The sequence below is a fragment of the Caenorhabditis briggsae genome (assembly GCF_000004555.2).
Source record: "Caenorhabditis briggsae complete genome, chrIV, whole genome shotgun sequence".
Taxonomy (NCBI): Eukaryota; Metazoa; Nematoda; class Chromadorea; order Rhabditida; family Rhabditidae; genus Caenorhabditis; species Caenorhabditis briggsae.
Genome location: NC_013487.2, coordinates 7836556 through 7856154, shown reverse-complemented (window position 1 = coordinate 7856154; position 19599 = coordinate 7836556). Strand labels below are relative to the sequence as shown.

Genomic DNA, 19599 nt, shown 5'->3' with positions numbered 1-19599 from the left:
AACTGCGGGGAAACATTACGAGAAAGGTATCACAAAATATGTAAAAAAGAGCTCTTGGACAAAATAGTAGATAAAAGGAAATTAATAGTTGTACAAAAGCTAACAGTACACGAAGTTCTAAAGAAAAATCTGATGAAAAACAGAGAAAAGGGCCTCTAGCAAGCGGAATTTTCGAGTTGGTCATTGAAATCATAAGAGTTTATTGAAATCGATTGTATTTATGTGAGCGAACATTAGAAAGACGATGACTGGAGTTGTGCAAGGAACTTTGGTAGCTGTTGTAGAGTGACACAGGAATCTTCAAATGTGGATGCTGATGCGACGATCTGAAAAGCAGTAGAGAAATATTGGCGTAGGATTCTTTATTCCAGACCTGTGCTCCAAGATAAGCTGCGTTGTATCGCCACGGACTGATGTTAACCTGGGTGTGAATTGTGTTTGGAACAACTGTGGAGAGCTCGTGCTCTAACTTTTCAGCTAATCCAGGCATCAGTGAAGCACCACCGGCCAAATATATATTTCTAGAAACAAATAATTAGTTTCAATGCGAACATTTCGTATTCTACCTGTACAAAGTTCGGCGACTGTCAATGGGACTCTGAAGGATTGCTTCATGGATCAACTGATGAAGTCCTTTTGTGTCCAGTCCCCATTTCTTTGGCTTGAAAAGACCTTCAGTGCACAAAAATCTGGAGTTATCGATGTCGAATCTTGTCTGCATTCCTAGAACCGGAGTGAATGCATCTAGTGAGATTCGTGCTTCTTTGTTCTCAGACTTTTCTTCTTTCTGATAGTCTTCTGGGATATATGTTGTCTGAAATCATATTGAATTATCACGGGAAAACGGAAATCTTTTCTAACCTGTTCCAATGCAAATCTAAGGATCAATTTTTCTACTGGGCTTTGGAAAGCATACAATCCTTTGTTATGAGCACTCAATGAGCTTCTCAATGAGTCTCCCATTTGTTGTGATCCATAGGGAATCGAACAAATAGCTGATTCTACAACATATCCGTCAATTACCGGAACAATATTGACTCGTTCTCCGATATCAACGACAACTCCTGTGGTGACATCATAAGCATAAAGGATCAATGACGGTTGTCGAGTGATTGCGGCTCCCTGAAAAATAATTATTATTATCTAGGTTTTAAAAGTATTTTTCCAATAAGATTACCTGAAATTTGACGTCTTCCAAACAAATCTGAAGAAGTTCTCCAATCAAAACAGTTGGAATATTTTGTGGAATTGAAAGAAGAACTTTATATTTCCATGGTTCCACTTTCAATTCCTTTGTTATCTTCTCGATTACAGCCTTCAACACTTCTTTTTCAATTGAGTATCTCTCCACTGATGGATCAGTAGCTGAAATCGGTCGGACAAAGTCTCCATTGTGCCGAATTTCAGGTTTATAGGCATCCTCTCCAACGAATATCTTTCCGTCGTCAGTACGTACTGCAATTGCGGGGAAGAAAGACTGTGGAAGCGATGGTTCAGTTGTAAGAACTCCAGCTCTAATGGAACAAGATCCCAACTCAAGGATCAGAACTCTTTCGGTCAAGTGTTGAAAGGCACGTGGAATCGGCTTGACGTAGGCGTCAATGAGAGAAGAAGCACAGTGGGAAAGGAAGGATTGTCGCCATTTGTCAAACACTGCTGATGGAACTCTGAAAACATCCATTCAAACAAATCTTGTCCGTTTTATCAAACCTGCAGTAGTATTTGACATGTTCCCTTCCTCCGTGAATCGTCAAAGTTCTCTCATCCTTATTTGCATCTACATCTGCTCCCGAAAGGATCAGTTCCTGAGCTGGAGCTTCACCGGCGTAGTGAGTAGCAAAGATCTGAAGCCGTCCTTCCTTCATTCTTATGTACTGTTTCATCCATCCTTCGTTGTCCAAACCGTCTGCTTTTGTCACTTCGTCAGCTGGGACCTGTAGACATTTTTTTAATTTTTCAATCTCTAAATTTTTTCACGCTAATCTCCAGTATGCTTCCTCTAGAAACGCCCTGACTCTGCCCACGGCACGCAAAACATAGAGACGCGCGGAACCCGGGAGATGTCCGTACATGGCGAACATGACCTCAGCGGATTCATCACCTTGATAACTCTGGTTCCTCTGCATTTGACCGTGAAAATCTTTCGCCTTTTACTAAAGATTTCCGTGCAAAGGAGCGAATTCTGAGTATTATTACCAATTTTTGGAGTCCCCTCGCAAGAGCGGGACAAAAATAATATCTGAATCATCTCACCTCAACATGACCTTCCATGGTTATGAAACGGTTCCGTTTAGTCTCTACTCTTGGCTCATACGATATTTCGTAGAGAGCTTTGAGAAGATGTTTTGGATCCCATTCACGGAGAGCATTGGCCTCCTCGGCTTTCAAACTGTCTGATCTTCCAACGCCATTCTCCATTTCAACAACACCGTTGATTTCCAAATCTGGCATGGAGGGCTGGAAGGAAAAATATAGTTCAACTCTCTCTTTCGAAGCACAATCAAAGCAAATAGAAAAAAGAGCAATGCAGAGGGAAAATTCAATAAAATATATGTTTGTTTGGCTATAAAACATTGAAAACCACAAAAAAAGAAGGAGGGGAAGAAGTATCAGTTTTCTGGATACATCCAGTAGAAAGAAATCGTACTAGTTAAAAAGGGCGTTCTTTTGAGGAAAGAAGAAGAAGAAGAAACTTAGAGTGAGCAGAGTTTCCGGTTTCATTTTTTTGAGACTCGTCGTTTTGGTTTTTTTCTCTGTTTGGTTTGTTTGACGACGACAACAACGGGACGAACGCAATTTGAGGAGAAGATGGAAATTTGAACGGAGTCGTTGTGCTGTCACAAGATTTTTCCGGGGACGAGAAAGAAAGAATTCTTGGGAAGATAAAATTACCACTTTCGAAAAAATCAGAGGATTACTGAAGATGCCGGATCGTTCAAAGAGCATATAAAAAGCAGTAAGCCTAAACCCAACTTTCTAAAAAAAGAGTCTAAAAAGATCGATTTCTCTTATTGCCTTCCGTCTTTGTTCCGTAATAAGATTATGTGCAAATAGGGAGAAAGCGAGTGAGCACAAGTAAACATTTCTCTCCTTTTCGAGCATTTTTTCTCCCGCGGAGCTCATTGAAAAATGCATGTTATGGGAGTGGATGTAATGAATGAGGGAAAAAATGTTTTATCAGGATTTCAGATCTTTTGCAGGATCGTATTTCATTGGAATTCGAATCTCGGCCTATATTCATCAATTCCCAATATTTACCTGTGAATATCTTTAAGAAAATCCGAAATCTGATGCGTATTCCTCTCGAAAAGAAAAGCGAGACACGGATCGGAGATTAAAACCGAAAAATTGGTAGAGGGAAATAGTATGGGATTTTGAGAGATTGGTTAGAGAAGTGAAGAGACAATTGTGTTTGGGGTTCAATGTGACGGCCTAATTGCCATGTGGAAACGATTTTTCGAGAGTGTCACAGGAAACATAAAAAAAGAAAAAGAATAAAAGAAGAAGAAGAAGAAGAAGAAGAAAAAGAAAAAACAAACATTTTTGCATTTCCTGTTGTTTTTCTACGAACATGGGTGGTGTTTGGATTTCAGCTTGTTTAAGCCTAACTGACTGAAATTATACAATGCAAAACTAGAACCAGAAATTTTCAAACTTGACAGAAATGATGATGTATCGCTACTGAAACTACTGCATAATTACCGTAACCCGATTGATGAGGACTACTTGTGACAGTTTTAAAGAACCAGAAGTCTAACTGAATTAATCAACCTAGCAACTATACTACTGTTATTTTTTGCCCTTTAAAAAAGTGGGACATTATAAGAAGACCTCCCCTTTTCACACTTCCTCGAACTTTTCGCTTTTTTCCTCATTTTTTTCGTCTTGCAAATCCCCCCGAGAATGGAAGAGGGGTGCCGCCGTCAAGCTCATAAATCAGTCACCAAATAAATCTTTCTCGTTGGTTTTTTTTGCTCTGCAAACCAACAAAAAAGTTCTGGCATTCTTCTTTGTTTGTTTATCTTCCTTTTCTTGGTCCCACTTCTCTTCCTCTTCTCGTGGTTTTAAAGCTTCATCATTTATAGATGAAATCGAAAAAAAAAACATTTTTTTCGGGGAGCCCCTTCTCCTTCTCTCTCAAGAGAATTTGAAAATCAACTGATGGAATACAAAACAACAAAAATATTTACAATATATTCTGATGTGGGTAGAGGAAGGACCCTTGGAAGAAATTTGTTTGAGAAGCGGGCAAAAAAACCGAGGAAGGAATGAAAGAATGGTTGGTGCTGCTGGTGGTTTTTTGGGTGTTGACGCAACACAACTTTGTTCAATTTTTGGCGGTTCAATGAGTTTCAAACGAGAAAACGTTCAACAAACTTGACAGGTCATTGACCTCAAAATGGAAGCAAAGGGTGGGAACGTTCTGGAGAATCAAGAGGAACATTTGAAAAGCTGTGAAACTAAAAAATCTTGAAATTCGTTCAGTTCAGTTTCTTGAGACTCCCTTATGAGAAGCAGTGAGCTCTACATCTTGAGCAATTAAGAATCTGAACCAATAGCCAAAGGTGTACGGGAACAGGAAATTAAATTTGCGGATTCCAAACGAAAGATTTTTTGTGAAAATTGCAATATGGGAAAAGGATTTAAAGGATATTACCGTAAAACCTGTATTAGAAAGATTTAATAGAAGGGCCCTCCGTGAGGGGCTTGGAAAAATAGAAGGGCCCCCTTCAAAATGTGTTTTGAAATAACAATTTCCGTACGTTTCCAACAATTTTATAGAAATTTGTTGAAAGAGTGAAAAGCTTGCTAAATGTTTGATGAAATTGACAGATTTTCATGAACTTTGAATATAAACTCGTCGAATTTTTCAATTGAAAATGTCTGAAAAAATAGCCGGAAAAATAGAAGGGCCCCTGTAATAGAAGGGCCCCCCGGAGGTACCTTGGAAAAATAGAAGGGCCGGCCCTTCTAATACAGGTTTTGCGGTATGTGTCATTATCTAGATCAGAATTAAAAAAGTTAAATGACAAAAAGAATGTTATGATAATCCCTTGGAAACCTCATTTTTTTGTTCGATTCTAGATTCCTTGTTTGCAAACGTCTGTCAGGAAAACCAGAGATCGGAGACCCCAACTGTCTAACAGATCCTAACTTATCATGAATCATTTTGACGGACCACCATGTCCAAAGAAGAAGAAGCAGAAAAAGAAGAAGAAGCTCCAAAGGATTATGCCCTTTTCGTAATGAAGAAGATATGGAGAAAGAGAGAAAAAGAAGAAGAATGCACTCAATTCATCAAGTCTCTCTCTCTCCTCCCTCGCAGAGGAACTAAGAGAGAGGGAGAGAAAGACCCCAAAAATGAAGTGAGATAGAAAACAAATCAGGAGGGTGACAGAGAAAAGAAACAGAGAGAAGCCCCCCGCATCCTCTTATTTTCAGGCACGGGTGAGAAGAAGAGGCGCACACGCGTATGTTTCTGTTCTGTTTCTGTTCGGAGGGATGCGACGCAAAAGTTGGGTATAGGAGTAGAAGAAGAAGAAGAAGCTGGAGAGATTTAGAGAAAGAGACGGATAGAAGAAGGAAACGAAAGAAAGAGCGCCGGGCGTTGCGGGGCAAGGCGGCCGTTGTTGACGGGGCCCCGGAAGAGTTAGAGGTAGAAAAATAGTACTTGGGATGAAGAGACGTAGAGAAAAAACACAGAAAGAAAGGCGCAGAGAGTATGACACTAACAATGTATTTATATAAACATTTCTCTCATGGTGGATAGCATGGATATTGAAAAAAAGAGATGAAAAAAAGGAGAACAATTGTATTCTGTTGAATAGTCCTGGTCCTATTTTTGGTGATCATGGTCAACGATCTCTTCTTCTTAAGAATTCTGAATTTCAAAAATATGAAATTGTATAGCTTTCTCAATTTTCGATATATTTTTCATTTCAAAACTCGCACCGACATGAAAAGCAAAGTCTGTGGAATCGGATGATTCAAGAATCATCCCCTTGGGTGTCATAGGGAAGTTTTATTTGGTTGCCAGATAGTGAGAAATTGGGTGGAATTGTAGGAAATAATAATATGTTCATTTATTATTAGAAAAATAGGAACTAGATGAAAGGATACTTGTATTTGGGATCAGAAAAGGGGAAATCAATGGAATCCATCAGTTGGAATATCATACATCGGTTCATCACTTTGAAGAGAAATTGGCGAGAGCATTGAGGTGTCTTCGAGAGCTTTGTAGACACGACGAACACGGATTGTGGGCTCTTCGTTCATGGTTTGATGATGATAATGAGAGTTGTGGAAGATGTTCTGAGGGCTGGTAGGTGCTGGAATAACAATGTGATTCTGAATTTCTGAGCTTTTCAGACTTACACTTTACAGTTTTCTCATTGACATGTAGTGCCACTCCACCACCAATGGAATAAGAGTTTCCATGATGCTCTGTATGATGATGGTCATGAATTTCATGCTGATGACGTGACAAATGATCTCGTTCTCCATGCTCATGCAGTTCGATCTCATCCATTGGGACTGGTGGAAGTGATCGTGGACGGGGCTTAATCTCTAAAAAAGAACAATAATTGAAAGTTATAGTGTTTGACTTCATACCTTGCTGGAAATGATGGCCTGGAGGAGCAGCACGGGTTCTATAGATAACTTGTTCAGTTGTGATTGGCTTCTCATCCGGTTTGCTGAAAGATAATTATCTAATATTGGTAATTGGAATTGATGTTATTACTTGAAAAGTTTGGTCAAGCTTTTAACATGACCAACATTCACCGGTTGGTAATCCAAAGAGGTTACAGATTTCGAGCTGTGGAGAGCAACATTTTCAGAGTTTTCATTGTCGAAGTGAACGTAATGATGTTGTTCTAAAAGAGTTTAGCTTATACAGAAGTTGAATAGATGTGAAACAAACCATGATAAGACTCGGAATTTTCGTTATCAATCTTCAATGGAGGAGGAATATTTTGACGATTCAGAGAGTTAGAATGATGAAGAACGGTTGATCCTGTTGTAGTCGTGCTAACTTGAGAAGACGAGCTTACTCTCGATCCTTCATTCTTGTGAGCCTCAATATGTGGTCTTTTCTCCTCATGCTCTTCCCATTTGTTCGTCTTGCTCATCTGACGGATTGCTTTATTTGTTCGAGCAACTTCATACTGTAGCTCTTGCTCATTCAGATGATGATGGTGGTGATGATGGTGATGGATATGGGTTTCGTGATGTCCATTATGAACTTCCTCGTAGTGATGCTCTATAATTTCAGTGTCAGTTTGAGTTTTGAAAAATTGATATTTTGAACCTTGATCATGTGGAATATCATAGACTGCTTGACCGTGTGGCTCATCATATACAACACTACCCCGATGCTCCTGAGCTCTATGAACATGATCGTATACGTGAGAATCAGAATGGACATGGTTGATTTGAGACACATGAGTTTGTGAATGCGAATGATGAATTTGCTCGGAGAGGGAATGAGCATGGCTATCCGAATGATTGAAATGATTTTGAGGATGATTATGTGTTTCAGCATTGACAGTATGCACATGCGATCGATTCTCCAGTTGAGAATCTTGAGTAATGGAATCTGTAATTTCGATATTCAAGAACTTTTCAGAAATGACCTTAACACTGACCACCATACGCATTGTACTGTTGAATATGCTTCTGAACATAATCCACGTTTCCTGCAGAATCGCTGTGATCTCTGGGACTAGTAGCATTATCAAGACGTGGGAAATCAATAGACTTTGGCTCCAAACCAGGAGTTGTTGGACGAGAATTAGCACGAGACACTGGATGGCTCACTGGCCGAGCCTTATTCTGACGATGCTCTTCTTGGAACTTTTGACGAAGAATTCCTTGTTGATAAATCAGCTCATGGAAGATTACTGGACCAAGAGGCTTGTCAATGTGTTCATCAAGTTCTAGTTCTGGTTTTGGTGGTGGCTGCCATGTTCGTTTTGGCTTCTCAGGAATGACGAATACATCAGGAACGTGAACTGGTTGTGGAAGAGGAGCTGGAGTATTCTTGCCTGAAAATATAGTTTTTATGAGTTGAAGAATAATACAGGTCTACAGCCCGCCTTTCTAATTTGTTCTATCTAGGCTAACTAGCTACCCATCTAAAATTCTGGACACTCACGATTCGGCTTCTTACGTTTTTCACACTTGATTTTACAAGGTGACGAAGAAGTTGATGATACTATGAGGTTAGTTGATATTATCATACTACTGCACATTTCACCTACAATAAACTGCTAAACTCACTTTCTTCTACTTCCTCGTATGCATTGTACGCATGTTGCTCTTCAATCAATCTTGCTGCTCTGATTTCCTCCTGTCTAATTTCATATTGCCTTCTCTTTTCTTCTTCCAAAAGTCTAAGTCTATCCACGTTTCTCAACGATTCTTCCATTTCTCTCACACGATCATGAACACTCTTTTCCAGTCCCAAATGCTTTTGATCATCACTTTTATTGAATGTTGGAGATACTGAAACATCCAATGCTTCTCTTCCAATGTAGATCTCATCATAATGACGTTCGGCAGGTACTGGGGGCTCTTCGATGACCTGAACTGGATTTGCCACGTGGATTTCCTCAACGACTGGTTGTGGTGGTGGTGGAGGTGGAGAATAGGGAATAGTTGGACAAAAAACGTAGTGATCAGGGTCCCTGTTGTAATGAAGCTCGATAAGGACTGGCTCATAAATTTCTTCATACTCTGGTTCTTCGTCATCGAAAGTCTCAACCAACTCTTGGGTTTCATATGGACGGTAGGCTGGATATTCTTCAATCACAATCTGGCAATGTGGGACGTCTCTGGTGTATGTCAGAACAATCCGGGCGGAGTTGTCATAGTAGTCGGCATGTTTGGTAGGAATAAAGTCGTGTAGCGCAAGATCCTCAGTACGATTCAGAATGATTCTGGTGGCATTGTCGTAGTAATCTGGGAATACAAAAGTCAAATGGGTATCGTGCTTTGGAAGATCTTCGGTTTTCGAAAGAACAATGTATTCAGGTTCAGGTGTTTTGACAGGTGGAACTGGAGATTGACGACGTGAACCGTAGTCGGAATACTTCTCAAGATAGTCGCGAGAGTAAGAGTAATGGAGAGGACGAGTGATGTTGCCCTGAAAATTAAATTTGAATGAGGACACTTATTTGCGATCTAACCTGATAGTACCCTTTTGGATCAAGGAACATGAACTTGCTAGGATCATAATAGTCGTGATATCCTTCTGGCATCTCGACTCCTGGTGGGAATGTTGATCTTCAAAAAACAATTCGGAAATTTAAAGGGGCATAAACAAACTTGAAATCGTATTTTCTCTCATAGTGACTTGCGAAATTCTCCACATTAGTAGTTGTGTGTTCATGAGTTCTGGGCAATGGTGGTGCATAAATATGCTCCTCTTTTTTCACTGACATCTTTGGCATCACTTCGTGATTCTTTGGTGGAGGTAGTGGATTTCCATAGTGACCGTATCCAGAAACATAATGACCGTAGCGCGATTCATAGTCATGACGAGAATCAACATTGTACAAGTTGCTCAATGACTTGGTAGTAGTGGATACCTGATCCAGGCGTGGTCTTGATGCATGATACGTTGATGACGTAGTTACATGAGTTTCCGACGCATGAGATTTCTGGTGTGCTTCATGGGCCACGGATCCCATGGATTTAGAACGAGACATTCCAAATGAAGTGTATGCATCGCCATTACTCTGATGATATACTGGATGAACGGAAAGAGATAGTTCACGAGCTCGAATATGGTTCTCCTCTTTCTCAGAGAAAAACTTTGCAATTCTAGAGCTAACGTCTTGAGCCACTTCATTGAACTGATTCATTCCGAATGGATGATCTCCTGCTCTCAATGTCAATGTTCTATCTTCCAATTGGCCACTGACCCCGTCTTCTTCATAAACTGCCAGTTCATGATCCCATTCTCCTTGTCCTTTTGGAAGACGTTGTGATACCATTTTATGATGGGACTGGTCTTCTTTGATCAGCTCATTCAGTGGAGCATCGATAGTTTCAACGTACTCCAGACGCTCCTCATTGTTTGGTCCAAAGTCCTGAGTACAGTCTTCAAGGCGTTGAACTTGGTCAGGCGATGGAACAGACTTCTGAATGAACTTTGGTATTTTTAGCTCTAGATACCAATTTGTATAGAATTCGAACACCTCGGTATCAATTGGAAAAACTGATAACGATTTCCCGATCAACATTCAAAAACATACTAACCGATCTGTAAAACTTCTGCTCAACGTACACTCTTGTCAGCGATCTCCCACGACGTTGAAGATTATTCTGAAATAATTTTTAGTACATTTGTAATCCTGCAACGTCATCCTCCCCACTGCTTCCTTCCGTTTTATGACACCTCCTCAGGCGTTTCCAACAATAGAAGAAGGGAGGGAGCAGTTATCAGTGATTCGACCGAAAATTGATATTTTACTACGCGCAATGTGGCATTTGCCATGAAAAACTTTGATGAGTAATTGAACTGGAGAAGGGATTAGAAATGAGTCAAATCGAGTGGGAAGGTTGCAAAACTCATCAACAGTTGACAAAGAAAAAAGTTTTTTAGAAAAAAAAACAAACCTCGCTGTTTTTGGTCGTCAATGCATAGATGTATCTTCGAACTCCCAAGTATCCACGACCGCGGTTTTCATGTCTCTGAAATTTTTTTGAACGAAATTTCGAAAGCAGACCGAATCTTTTTAGTTAGGGTTCTTCTGTGATAAGTAGGATTTGGCTGGGAAACTGCTGGGTCCACGGCAAACTACCAGTGGCCAGGGTGGCGGCCGGCCGCGGCCTTTGTATGACAGTCTTGGATGGGATAGAGAAACACTTACTTCATTCTCTCTTCGAATCTTCTCGTCCAAGTCCACACATTTCTGTTTGACTGCTACAAGTGCTGTGTTCAAGTCCACTTCTAGGTCTAACATTCTGAAAGTTGATAGAATCAAAAAAGAGGAAGAAGAAAGCAAGAATCGGAATAAGGTGTAACCACAAAAGTTATGTCAGAACGAAAACCATGAAACGAGAAAATTGTACACTGATGATTTTTGCCGGGGAAATTCTACTAGAAACAGTCAATAAAATTGCTGGAAATAGTGTAGTAAACGACAAGGCTGCACCACACAAACATGCACATACACACAATCAACTCAAATAGGCGCAATTTCTTTCTTTCTTGCTCTGCCAAAAAATTGATAAGAGAACCTTCTTCCCGCTTTTGTCGTGCCTTGGGGACAATCTTATCAGTTTTTGGAGAGAATATGTGGAGGAGGAATGCAATAGGGGGCCGCCCGTTTTTGACTCCTTCTTCTCTACTTAAAATGTTGAACAAATATCAAATTTATGTCATGTTGAAGGGACTGGAATTTTCATGTCACAGTTTGGAAAAAACACTTTTTTTCTTGCTGATTACGCTGAAAAATTTTTTAACACTCTAATAAAAGGCCACCCAACACTTGCACATTGAGCCCATATATCTCGGTTCTTGTGATAGATATAAAAAAGTAGTCAACTAATAAAATGTTTTTGATGTTATAATAAACATTTTTTATAGGGTAGCCTTCTACGTATGAAATGGTTTACGGTATATTCATACAAAATTAAGAGTGATCAATTATTCATTAAAACAAAAATTGAAGTCTTATGTAAAAACAACAAAATATAATTAAGATAATAAAGAACAATTAATGCAATAATTTGTAAAAATGGAGTTTTTAAAAAAGACTAAATAGCTCTTTCCACATAATATCGATCCTCTGGAAAAACATAACTGGGAGCATTGGAAATGACATAATCTGGAATTCTAGTGTATCTTGGACTGACAATACGAATCAGAGCATGTTCAAAATGAACCAGATCTTTCTCGCAGTTTTCACAAATATCGTAGTCCGGACATTCAAGACAATGATAACGGATTCCATGAATCGGAAAATGACAATGGCAGCAGTAAATGTGGAAGTTTGCGTGGCTACTGGCTGAGCTGTGAGCACGGGATCTATCGTCGAATCGAACGGAATGTCGATGAGAAACTTGAGAAGGCGTTCGAATAATTGGTATCACTTCATATTGATTGTTATGAATACTTGCACGACGTGATGTTTCTGAAAATATTAACCAAGTAGTTAGGGTTAGTATCCGTTATAGTATCTACCTTCTAACCGGATAAACAATTGAGGAAGGATGTGATGTGGGTTCTGAATAGAATCCATCACTTGATAAGAGTCAGTGAGTTCATTTCTGGCTCCAAGCGTTCGATCTGCATAGTTTCATTCACAGGTTAGTAATGTTCTGAAATTCAGCTAACCAGAAAAAAATCGATAAATCCTATCAGATGGGAACAGTTCGTGAGCTGCTTCAATGATCTTCTCCATTGCATTATATTTATTTAAATACAAGGTTTTTGCCCTTTGATAACTATTGTTGTAAAAAGTTACATGAATATCTTGAGGGATTGCCTGAAAAGTTTTCGATTCTCATGGGTTCTCAGAATATTTCTTACCGATGCTGATCGACTTCTTTCATAGGTATAACCATCTAATTGTGGTCTTCTGATCGAACTTCGATAACGTAAACTACTCATTTCTAGAACGGAAGTTACCGTAAGACCTGTATTAGAAGGGCCGCCCCTTCTACTGTTCCTTGAAACCTCCGACGGGCCCTTCAATTAGATGGGTCCTTCTCTTTTCCAGGCCAGTTTCTTCCCGAAATTTTGCATTAATAAACAGTGAGTTCTAAATCGAAATTCATATCAATTTCCCAGAAAATGAACAAGTTTTTTGAAGCAAAAAAATAGTGTTTCTGTGAATTCGTGGAATTTCCGGAAAATTTTTTTACGAAAAACGTACGAAATTTTAAACTTCAAACAAAACATTTTGAAAGGGGCCCTTTTATTAAAGGGACCCTTCTAATACAGGTTTTACGGTATTGTTCATGTCATTAAAAAAAAGAAAGACAAAATTGAATAGAGAAAAGAGGAAGAAATTGTTTGAAAAGACCGAAATTAAAGTGAAAACTTTTGTGTCAACGTTGCATCAAACTATTTCGATAAGATAACATTCTCCCACTGTTAGTCATTCTAAACGAGGTGCAAAAAACGAAGTTTCAGGAAAGTGTGAGAATAATAAAAAGAGAGCAAAGGGAGATCATGTCGGAACAGCTAATTTAGAATGTCGATGCTTCGATTTGAAATAGTTTGCTCCTTGTTTACATATGAAGGCCGGTCTCCTTCTCTGATTCGTTCGAAGTTCTTCTCGAAATTTGCGCCGATCCTCGTGCATTTTCTTTCTCTGACACTCAAATTCGTTTTCCTGAATAAATCAAAATCTTATGGTTTCAAAAAACGTTTTCCTCACAGTCATCTTATCTTTCAGCAACAAAACCAGTTTCTCTCCACCATCGAATCTGATACCGTACCTTCGCTGATACCGTAACCGTGTCGCTGGGTCAAAGCTCTGCTCCATCATTAAAATGATTGCAGACCATTGACGAAGCCATTCCAGTGAATTTCCAGAAACTTCGGTGTAGGTGTTAGTCATCATGGCAATAAGCATGTTGATGAGGAGAAGAGTAACAAGAAGCATATAAACAACAAATGTGATCTGGTAACAATGGCATTTAAAAAATTTTCTGAAAAGAAGAGATCTCACTTTTCCAATAACCGTATGTTCACACTCCTCCAGTTGCTCAAAAAATACCGTAAACTCAGTGAGAGACATGATGAACATTCTGACATAACTCTCTGCGCCATTGCTCATAATACTTGGCTCATGGTTTCCCGAATCATTCCGTTTGTATCCCAGAAAAATCACGTAGAATGCTTGCGAGAAACCAACAACGATGACCAAGTAGATCAGAAAAAACCTCATCAAATCTCTAATGATTATTTTGTAAAGCATCAAAACGAATGGTCCAACTGACTTGAATCCTCTGAATATTGCTCTTTGAACGTTTTCGAAAGAAACGTTCTTACCTGCAGAAGAACAGAAATTTGAGAGATGTTAGTAGAACAATCACAATCCAAACTATATCTTCTGCTTCATCCAAACAGAAAATTCTTAGGAAGAATGTGAGGATCATTAGAATACAAGAAAATAAAAATATGGCTTTGGCTGGGAATCCTGATAGTCCAAGAACATATAAATGGTATCCAACGTTTTTGATATGGAGAAGTGCTTGAACTAGATAAAGAGTTGCTCCAGAAACGCAAATTAAATGAAGAAGGTGGTAGATCTGAATCAGTTTGAATCCTGGTCTTTCTAGAAATATATCATCATACTTACAATTGTAGATACAGCTGATTCGTTGAAACTTCTAGTTTTAAAATCATAGAAACAAATCAAATCATTTGCAATATGCTGCTTCCTTTCAAAAGGGCTTGGTCGGAGAAGAAAGCAAGAAGTTACGCAGATGAAGTAGATACAAAACATGAACAGTTGAGCAAATAAACTGAAAATTCTAGGTTTAGATTTAACTCTTCTTACTGTTTCCGTACGTTTTTCTTCCATAGGCAATCCATTTATGATGAACCAACTGTTCAAGAAGATGTGGGAGCAGAGATAAATGTTCAGCCTTTTCACCATAAACAGCTATAGTCAACACTGATTTTTGGTTAATACTCCCACTGGTTGGTTCAATGGAATCCACGTGTTCTAGTGGATAAGCAGCTGACTGTGTTCTACCATAAGTCCAGTTGACAGTTCTCTCCTCTTCGACTATTTTTTGCATCATCTGAAGTTTACCACATAACGACAACGAAGGTAGAGTAGCTAACCTCTTTCTTTGCTAAAAAGGCAGCTAATGTTAAGGGAGTTAGATTCTGACGATTCTGAATATGAAGGTCTGCTCCCAGTGTCAACGCCATTTTGAACATTTCCTGAGAGCACAGAGTGTTCGTAATATCAAACCAAATACTCACCCAATTCTCATGAATAGTACAGATATGAAGAATAGTATTTCCATTTGTGTCAGCAGCATTCACATCGGCTCCGTGAGCCACTAACATTCGAATACATTCCGGTTGACTAAGGCATGCAGCAAAAGAAAGTGGATATTCACCCCAATAAAGATGACTAAAAAGTGAAATGAAACATCTGGGCAAAATTATGGGAATTAGGACTTACCCAGGATATTTGGTATGCTTACTGATAATTGCATGTTCAACTTCTAAATTATCAGTTCTTGATCCTTTCTGATCATCACAAGTAAAAAAGTTTCCAGAACATCTTGCATTTACATCCGCTCCATTCTTTAATAAGTATCTTACAAACTCGGCGTTCTCTGACACTATTCCCATATGAAGTACAGTCTCTCCATAATATTCATCACTCAAATAGAAATCGTTAATTATTTTCGGGAAAATAGCAATCAGCCGTTCAGCAAGTAATTTCATATGATCAGGAAGTCCTGCTAAGAAACAAGTATGCAAAAGAGTCTCTCCAACAGCGCCACGAGAATTCAATTTCCAACAAATAAATCGGCATTCTGTCGACGGATTCGTCACAGCAAATGTGTTTCCTGTACGCTCTTTATGTCTTTGAGCAATGATATCTGATAGAGGAATCATCTCTCCCTGTCCACTGTTATAAAGCATTGGTTGCACTTTCTAGAACTCTATGTTTTCAGAGAGAACTATTGGGAACCCACCTCAAGTATCTGTCTGTTCAACTCTTCATGATTTCCACTTTTGACTGCTTCCATAGCCAAATCTGCAAGGAAACCACGACCACTCATATCAGCCAGTTTGTTGATAGCATTATTTGATGCATTGACTTGGTTTTTTATACCAGCAGTCACTGCACTAGAAGCGTTTCCCATTCTCGAACTAGGATGCAAAAAAGCGGATGAAATATCGGTTGCGTGTTGAAAAATGACCGAAAAGGAATGACTCGACTATCCCCATTCCCAGCTCCGGATGCCGGATATTCTAGATTTTGTACGACTCAATGATTTCTTTCCCCCACATTACACCTTGCCTTCGCTTCGTAATGTAACATTTTTGCCTTTTTGGCTCGCACTACTTGACGGAAACCAAAGCTTTGCAGAGATTTCGTCACTTAACTGTAATTGAGTGGAATAATTGATTAAAATTAAACCTTTATTTAACAATCAATAGAATGGATTTTGAAATTTGTGGCCCTAAAGAGGGCCGTTGGGTTCGGTTAAGGGTTGAGATCAAGCTTGCTCAGTTACCAAAAAGGTACTTAAGCGCGCTCTCCTCGGATACGTCTGGCAAGCTGGATATCCTTTGGCATGATGGTGACTCGCTTAGCGTGGATGGCGCACAAGTTGGTGTCCTCGAAGAGTCCGACAAGGTAAGCCTCGGCAGATTCTTGAAGAGCCATGACGGCGGAGGATTGGAAGCGGAGGTCAGTCTTGAAGTCCTGGGCGATTTCACGGACAAGTCGCTGGAATGGCAACTTGCGGATGAGGAGCTCAGTCGACTTTTGGTAACGTCTGATCTCACGAAGAGCAACGGTTCCTGGACGGTAACGATGTGGCTTCTTGACTCCTCCGGCAGCTGGGGCCGACTTGCGGGCAGCTTTGGTGGCCAATTGCTTTCTTGGGGCCTTTCCTCCGGTAGATTTGCGGGCGGTTTGCTTGGTACGAGCCATTGCGATAGGTTGATAATCCGATTGGGACTGTAAAGTAATGAGACACAGACGAAACCTTTTGTATCACACTGCGGTGGGTAGGCGGAGTCAAATACATTGGGCAAGNGAGAACGGGAGGTAAAATGTGTCNCCGCAGGGTGGAGGTANNTANNTNNGNCCACCCACCGCAGACAGAACAAAACCGGCACACAGACGACGGAAACTTCATCTCACTTGTGAGTCTTCATCAATCGCTCAACAATGTCCGGACGTGGAAAGGGAGGAAAAGGCCTCGGAAAAGGAGGTGCCAAGCGCCATCGCAAGGTCCTTCGTGACAACATCCAAGGAATCACCAAGCCAGCTATTCGCCGTCTCGCTCGTCGTGGTGGAGTCAAGCGTATCTCTGGACTCATCTACGAGGAAACCCGTGGAGTTCTGAAGGTGTTCCTCGAGAACGTCATCCGTGATGCTGTCACCTACTGCGAGCACGCCAAGAGGAAGACTGTCACCGCCATGGACGTCGTCTACGCTTTGAAGCGCCAAGGAAGAACCCTGTACGGATTCGGAGGATAATTTCCTTCGCATTTATGCAAACCAATCACCGAACCCAACGGCCCTCTTTAGGGCCACACATGAATCCAAAAAATATATTTCCTTGAATAAATTCTATGATTTCGTTGTTACTTATAAAACATTTCGCAAGAAAATCTACTTGTTTCCAAAACAGATTTGAGGAATCAGGTAAAACTTCGAGCGGGACAGGAATTTACTCAATTTTTCTGTGCGTCTGTTCACAGAATCTGCAACCATATCAATGAAACTTATCGACGTTTGAGGTCCTAATTCACAGATGCCCTGTACAGTTTTTCAAAACCTATTCGATTTTCCGTATCCGAATCTCAGAGCCCCAGAATATCAAAATTGCAGAATTTCGGAATCTCAGAATCTCGGAATCTTAGAATTTCAGAATCTTAGAATTTTCGAATACTGGTGTTTTGGTTTTTTCGAATTTTACAATTTCAGGATTTAAGAACTTCTGAATTTCTAAATTTCTGAATTCTGAAATTCAGAGTTCTTAATTATGGATTACTGTAGTTTCCGATTGAAAATTCGGATTAATTCATGTATTAAATTCGGAAATTCAAAAAAATTTGAAATTCTGGTGGTCTGATAATCTGAGATTCTGAGATTCGGAGGTGTCGAGAATCAGAGATTTCGAGACATCGGAATTTCTCTTTTTTTTCAATTCTAAAATTCTTGGTGTTCTGATGGTACACACTGACCTAAATCAAAAAGTCTGGCCTAAATCAAGACGCTGACCTAAATCAAAAACTACAGTAATCTGACGTAAATCTACAATTTCCGTTTTTTTATTACAAAAAATGAACAGAAACTCAGCGTGCTGACAACTTTCATGAACTCTTTTCTTATCTTATCTCCAGATCTGATCTACGGGTGCTATATAAGCTGGAGAAATCAAGGAGAAGTCGGACCGAGGAGCCGATGAAGAGTCCGATTTGTAACGAGTTTCCAGAGCAGCTGGGATGGCAAGGAATCCGATCAATTCTACGAAGACTACTGGCTTCTCTACTCAAGGATGGGATCCCAAGGAGGACGACGTTAGATGCTGCCCACTGTCAGGAAGCTTCGGATGCGCTACTCATTGCTATTTCTTTTTTTAGAACATTGATCGACGTCATTGAAGTGAAAAAAGTACTAAAAGGCCTCAGGTCGCCATTGTTTGGGGTTCATGGCTAGGTGTTTATCACTGAACGTCCCCCTTTTACCAAATGAACGAAATCAAATTTTCAAAGAAAATGAAATAGCAATTGACAGCGTACGCTGAGCTTTCTGGCAGCAAAGGAACACACCGACTTCCAACTTCAAACTTTCGATTTGCGAAAATCTCTGATTGAATTTTTTTTATTGGTTATAAATTTGTAGAAGTTGAATCCGTTTTGCTCTGTATCTAGGAACTTCTAATTTCCTCAAAAATATGTTGTAACACAAAAGCAGTGATAAAAAACCTACACCAAAAAAAGTCGAACATTGGTTTAGAGGAAACATTTCTTTTGGAAAATTTCATATTTTTTCCCAAATTTTGCAAGCTTGCAACGGCTCTAGTTGTGTTTGGTAAAGGGTATCGCTCTGCCTTTTCTAGAGATGTTTAGGTTTACAAATTTAGGACAGATTCTTGAGAAATCGAGAAATACAGTAAATGATAAAAACGAAGTTTTATTTGAAAATTGATGGATTCAGAGTAATTGTGGCCCTAAAGAGGGCCGTTGGGTTCGGTGGGGTTGCTATCGACCAAGTATTTACTTGCTGGAAGTGTACTTGGTGACGGCCTTGGTTCCTTCAGACACGGCGTGTTTGGCAAGCTCTCCTGGAAGAATCAGACGGACGGCTGTCTGGATTTCGCGAGAAGAGATGGTAGAACGCTTGTTGTAGTGAGCAAGACGAGAGGCCTCAGCAGCGATGCGCTCGAAGACGTCATTGACAAACGAGTTCATGATAGACATGGCTTTGGAGGAGACTCCAGTGTCTGGGTGAACTTGCTTGAGGACACGGTAGATGTAGACAGAGTACGATTCCTTGCGGTGGGCTCTTCTCTTCTTTCCATCCTTTGGCTTGGTGACGGTCTTAGCGGCCTTCTTGGCTCCCTTGGCGGATGGCTTTGGTGGCATGTTGGAATGTAGAATTGACAACTCTTGGGGAAAGGGTTGCAATGAGAAATATTTATTTGCGGCTGCGGTGGGTAGGCGGGGCTAATGGTTTGCCAGGTGGTCATTCGGTGTGCGCGCATAGACGAAGCATGTGTCCCCGCAGGGTGGTTAACGGCGAAGGTCACCCCGCCTTTCCACCGCGCCCTCACGTATATAAAGCTCCCACTACCCATCTTTCTTAAGTTCGTTTACGACCTAAATCGCTCATCAAACAACAATGTCTGGACGTGGAAAGGGAGGCA

The 19599-nt window shown here is 40.1% G+C and overlaps 8 protein-coding genes across 8 annotated transcripts; 1 reads left to right on the top strand and 7 right to left on the bottom strand.

Moving 5' to 3' along the window:
• Positions 1-233: 233 nt before the first annotated feature.
• Positions 234-2451, bottom strand: CBG05834 (the record flags this gene model as incomplete). The annotated part of the gene is made up of 7 exons (XM_002633089.1): positions 234-326; positions 374-521; positions 567-814; positions 862-1122; positions 1178-1667; positions 1711-1934; positions 2254-2451. The coding sequence occupies 7 exons, from the start codon at positions 2449-2451 to the stop codon at positions 234-236; spliced, it is 1662 nt and encodes a 553-aa protein (XP_002633135.1).
• Positions 2452-5872: 3421 nt separating this feature from the next.
• Positions 5873-5998, bottom strand: CBG26348 (the record flags this gene model as incomplete). The annotated part of the gene is made up of 1 exon (XM_045235532.1): positions 5873-5998. One exon carries the CDS (start codon positions 5996-5998, stop codon positions 5873-5875), a length of 126 nt encoding a protein of 41 aa, XP_045098516.1.
• Positions 5999-6147: 149 nt separating this feature from the next.
• Positions 6148-10970, bottom strand: Cbr-ttm-4 (the record flags this gene model as incomplete). Its single annotated transcript, XM_045235531.1, has 11 exons — positions 6148-6329; positions 6376-6695; positions 6743-6875; positions 6923-7597; positions 7647-8045; positions 8281-9145; positions 9189-9285; positions 9328-10145; positions 10264-10329; positions 10624-10698; positions 10872-10970. 11 exons carry the CDS (start codon positions 10968-10970, stop codon positions 6148-6150), a joined length of 3729 nt encoding a protein of 1242 aa, XP_045100774.1.
• Positions 10971-11766: 796 nt separating this feature from the next.
• CBG05836 lies at positions 11767-12622 on the bottom strand (the record flags this gene model as incomplete). Its single annotated transcript, XM_002633091.1, has 4 exons — positions 11767-12143; positions 12194-12298; positions 12347-12497; positions 12542-12622. The coding sequence occupies 4 exons, from the start codon at positions 12620-12622 to the stop codon at positions 11767-11769; spliced, it is 714 nt and encodes a 237-aa protein (XP_002633137.1).
• A 562-nt stretch (positions 12623-13184) lies between these two features.
• Positions 13185-15855, bottom strand: Cbr-ocr-4 (the record flags this gene model as incomplete). The annotated part of the gene is made up of 8 exons (XM_045235530.1): positions 13185-13349; positions 13395-13980; positions 14012-14271; positions 14322-14487; positions 14534-14769; positions 14813-15110; positions 15162-15643; positions 15685-15855. The coding sequence occupies 8 exons, from the start codon at positions 15853-15855 to the stop codon at positions 13185-13187; spliced, it is 2364 nt and encodes a 787-aa protein (XP_045093140.1).
• Positions 15856-16241: 386 nt separating this feature from the next.
• On the bottom strand, positions 16242-16652 carry CBG05838 (the record flags this gene model as incomplete). The annotated part of the gene is made up of 1 exon (XM_002633093.1): positions 16242-16652. The coding sequence occupies one exon, from the start codon at positions 16650-16652 to the stop codon at positions 16242-16244; it is 411 nt and encodes a 136-aa protein (XP_002633139.1).
• A 240-nt stretch (positions 16653-16892) lies between these two features.
• On the top strand, positions 16893-17204 carry CBG05839 (the record flags this gene model as incomplete). The annotated part of the gene is made up of 1 exon (XM_002633094.1): positions 16893-17204. One exon carries the CDS (start codon positions 16893-16895, stop codon positions 17202-17204), a length of 312 nt encoding a protein of 103 aa, XP_002633140.1.
• A 1745-nt stretch (positions 17205-18949) lies between these two features.
• CBG05840 lies at positions 18950-19318 on the bottom strand (the record flags this gene model as incomplete). The annotated part of the gene is made up of 1 exon (XM_002633095.1): positions 18950-19318. One exon carries the CDS (start codon positions 19316-19318, stop codon positions 18950-18952), a length of 369 nt encoding a protein of 122 aa, XP_002633141.1.
• Between the last annotated feature and the right edge of the window lie 281 nt (positions 19319-19599).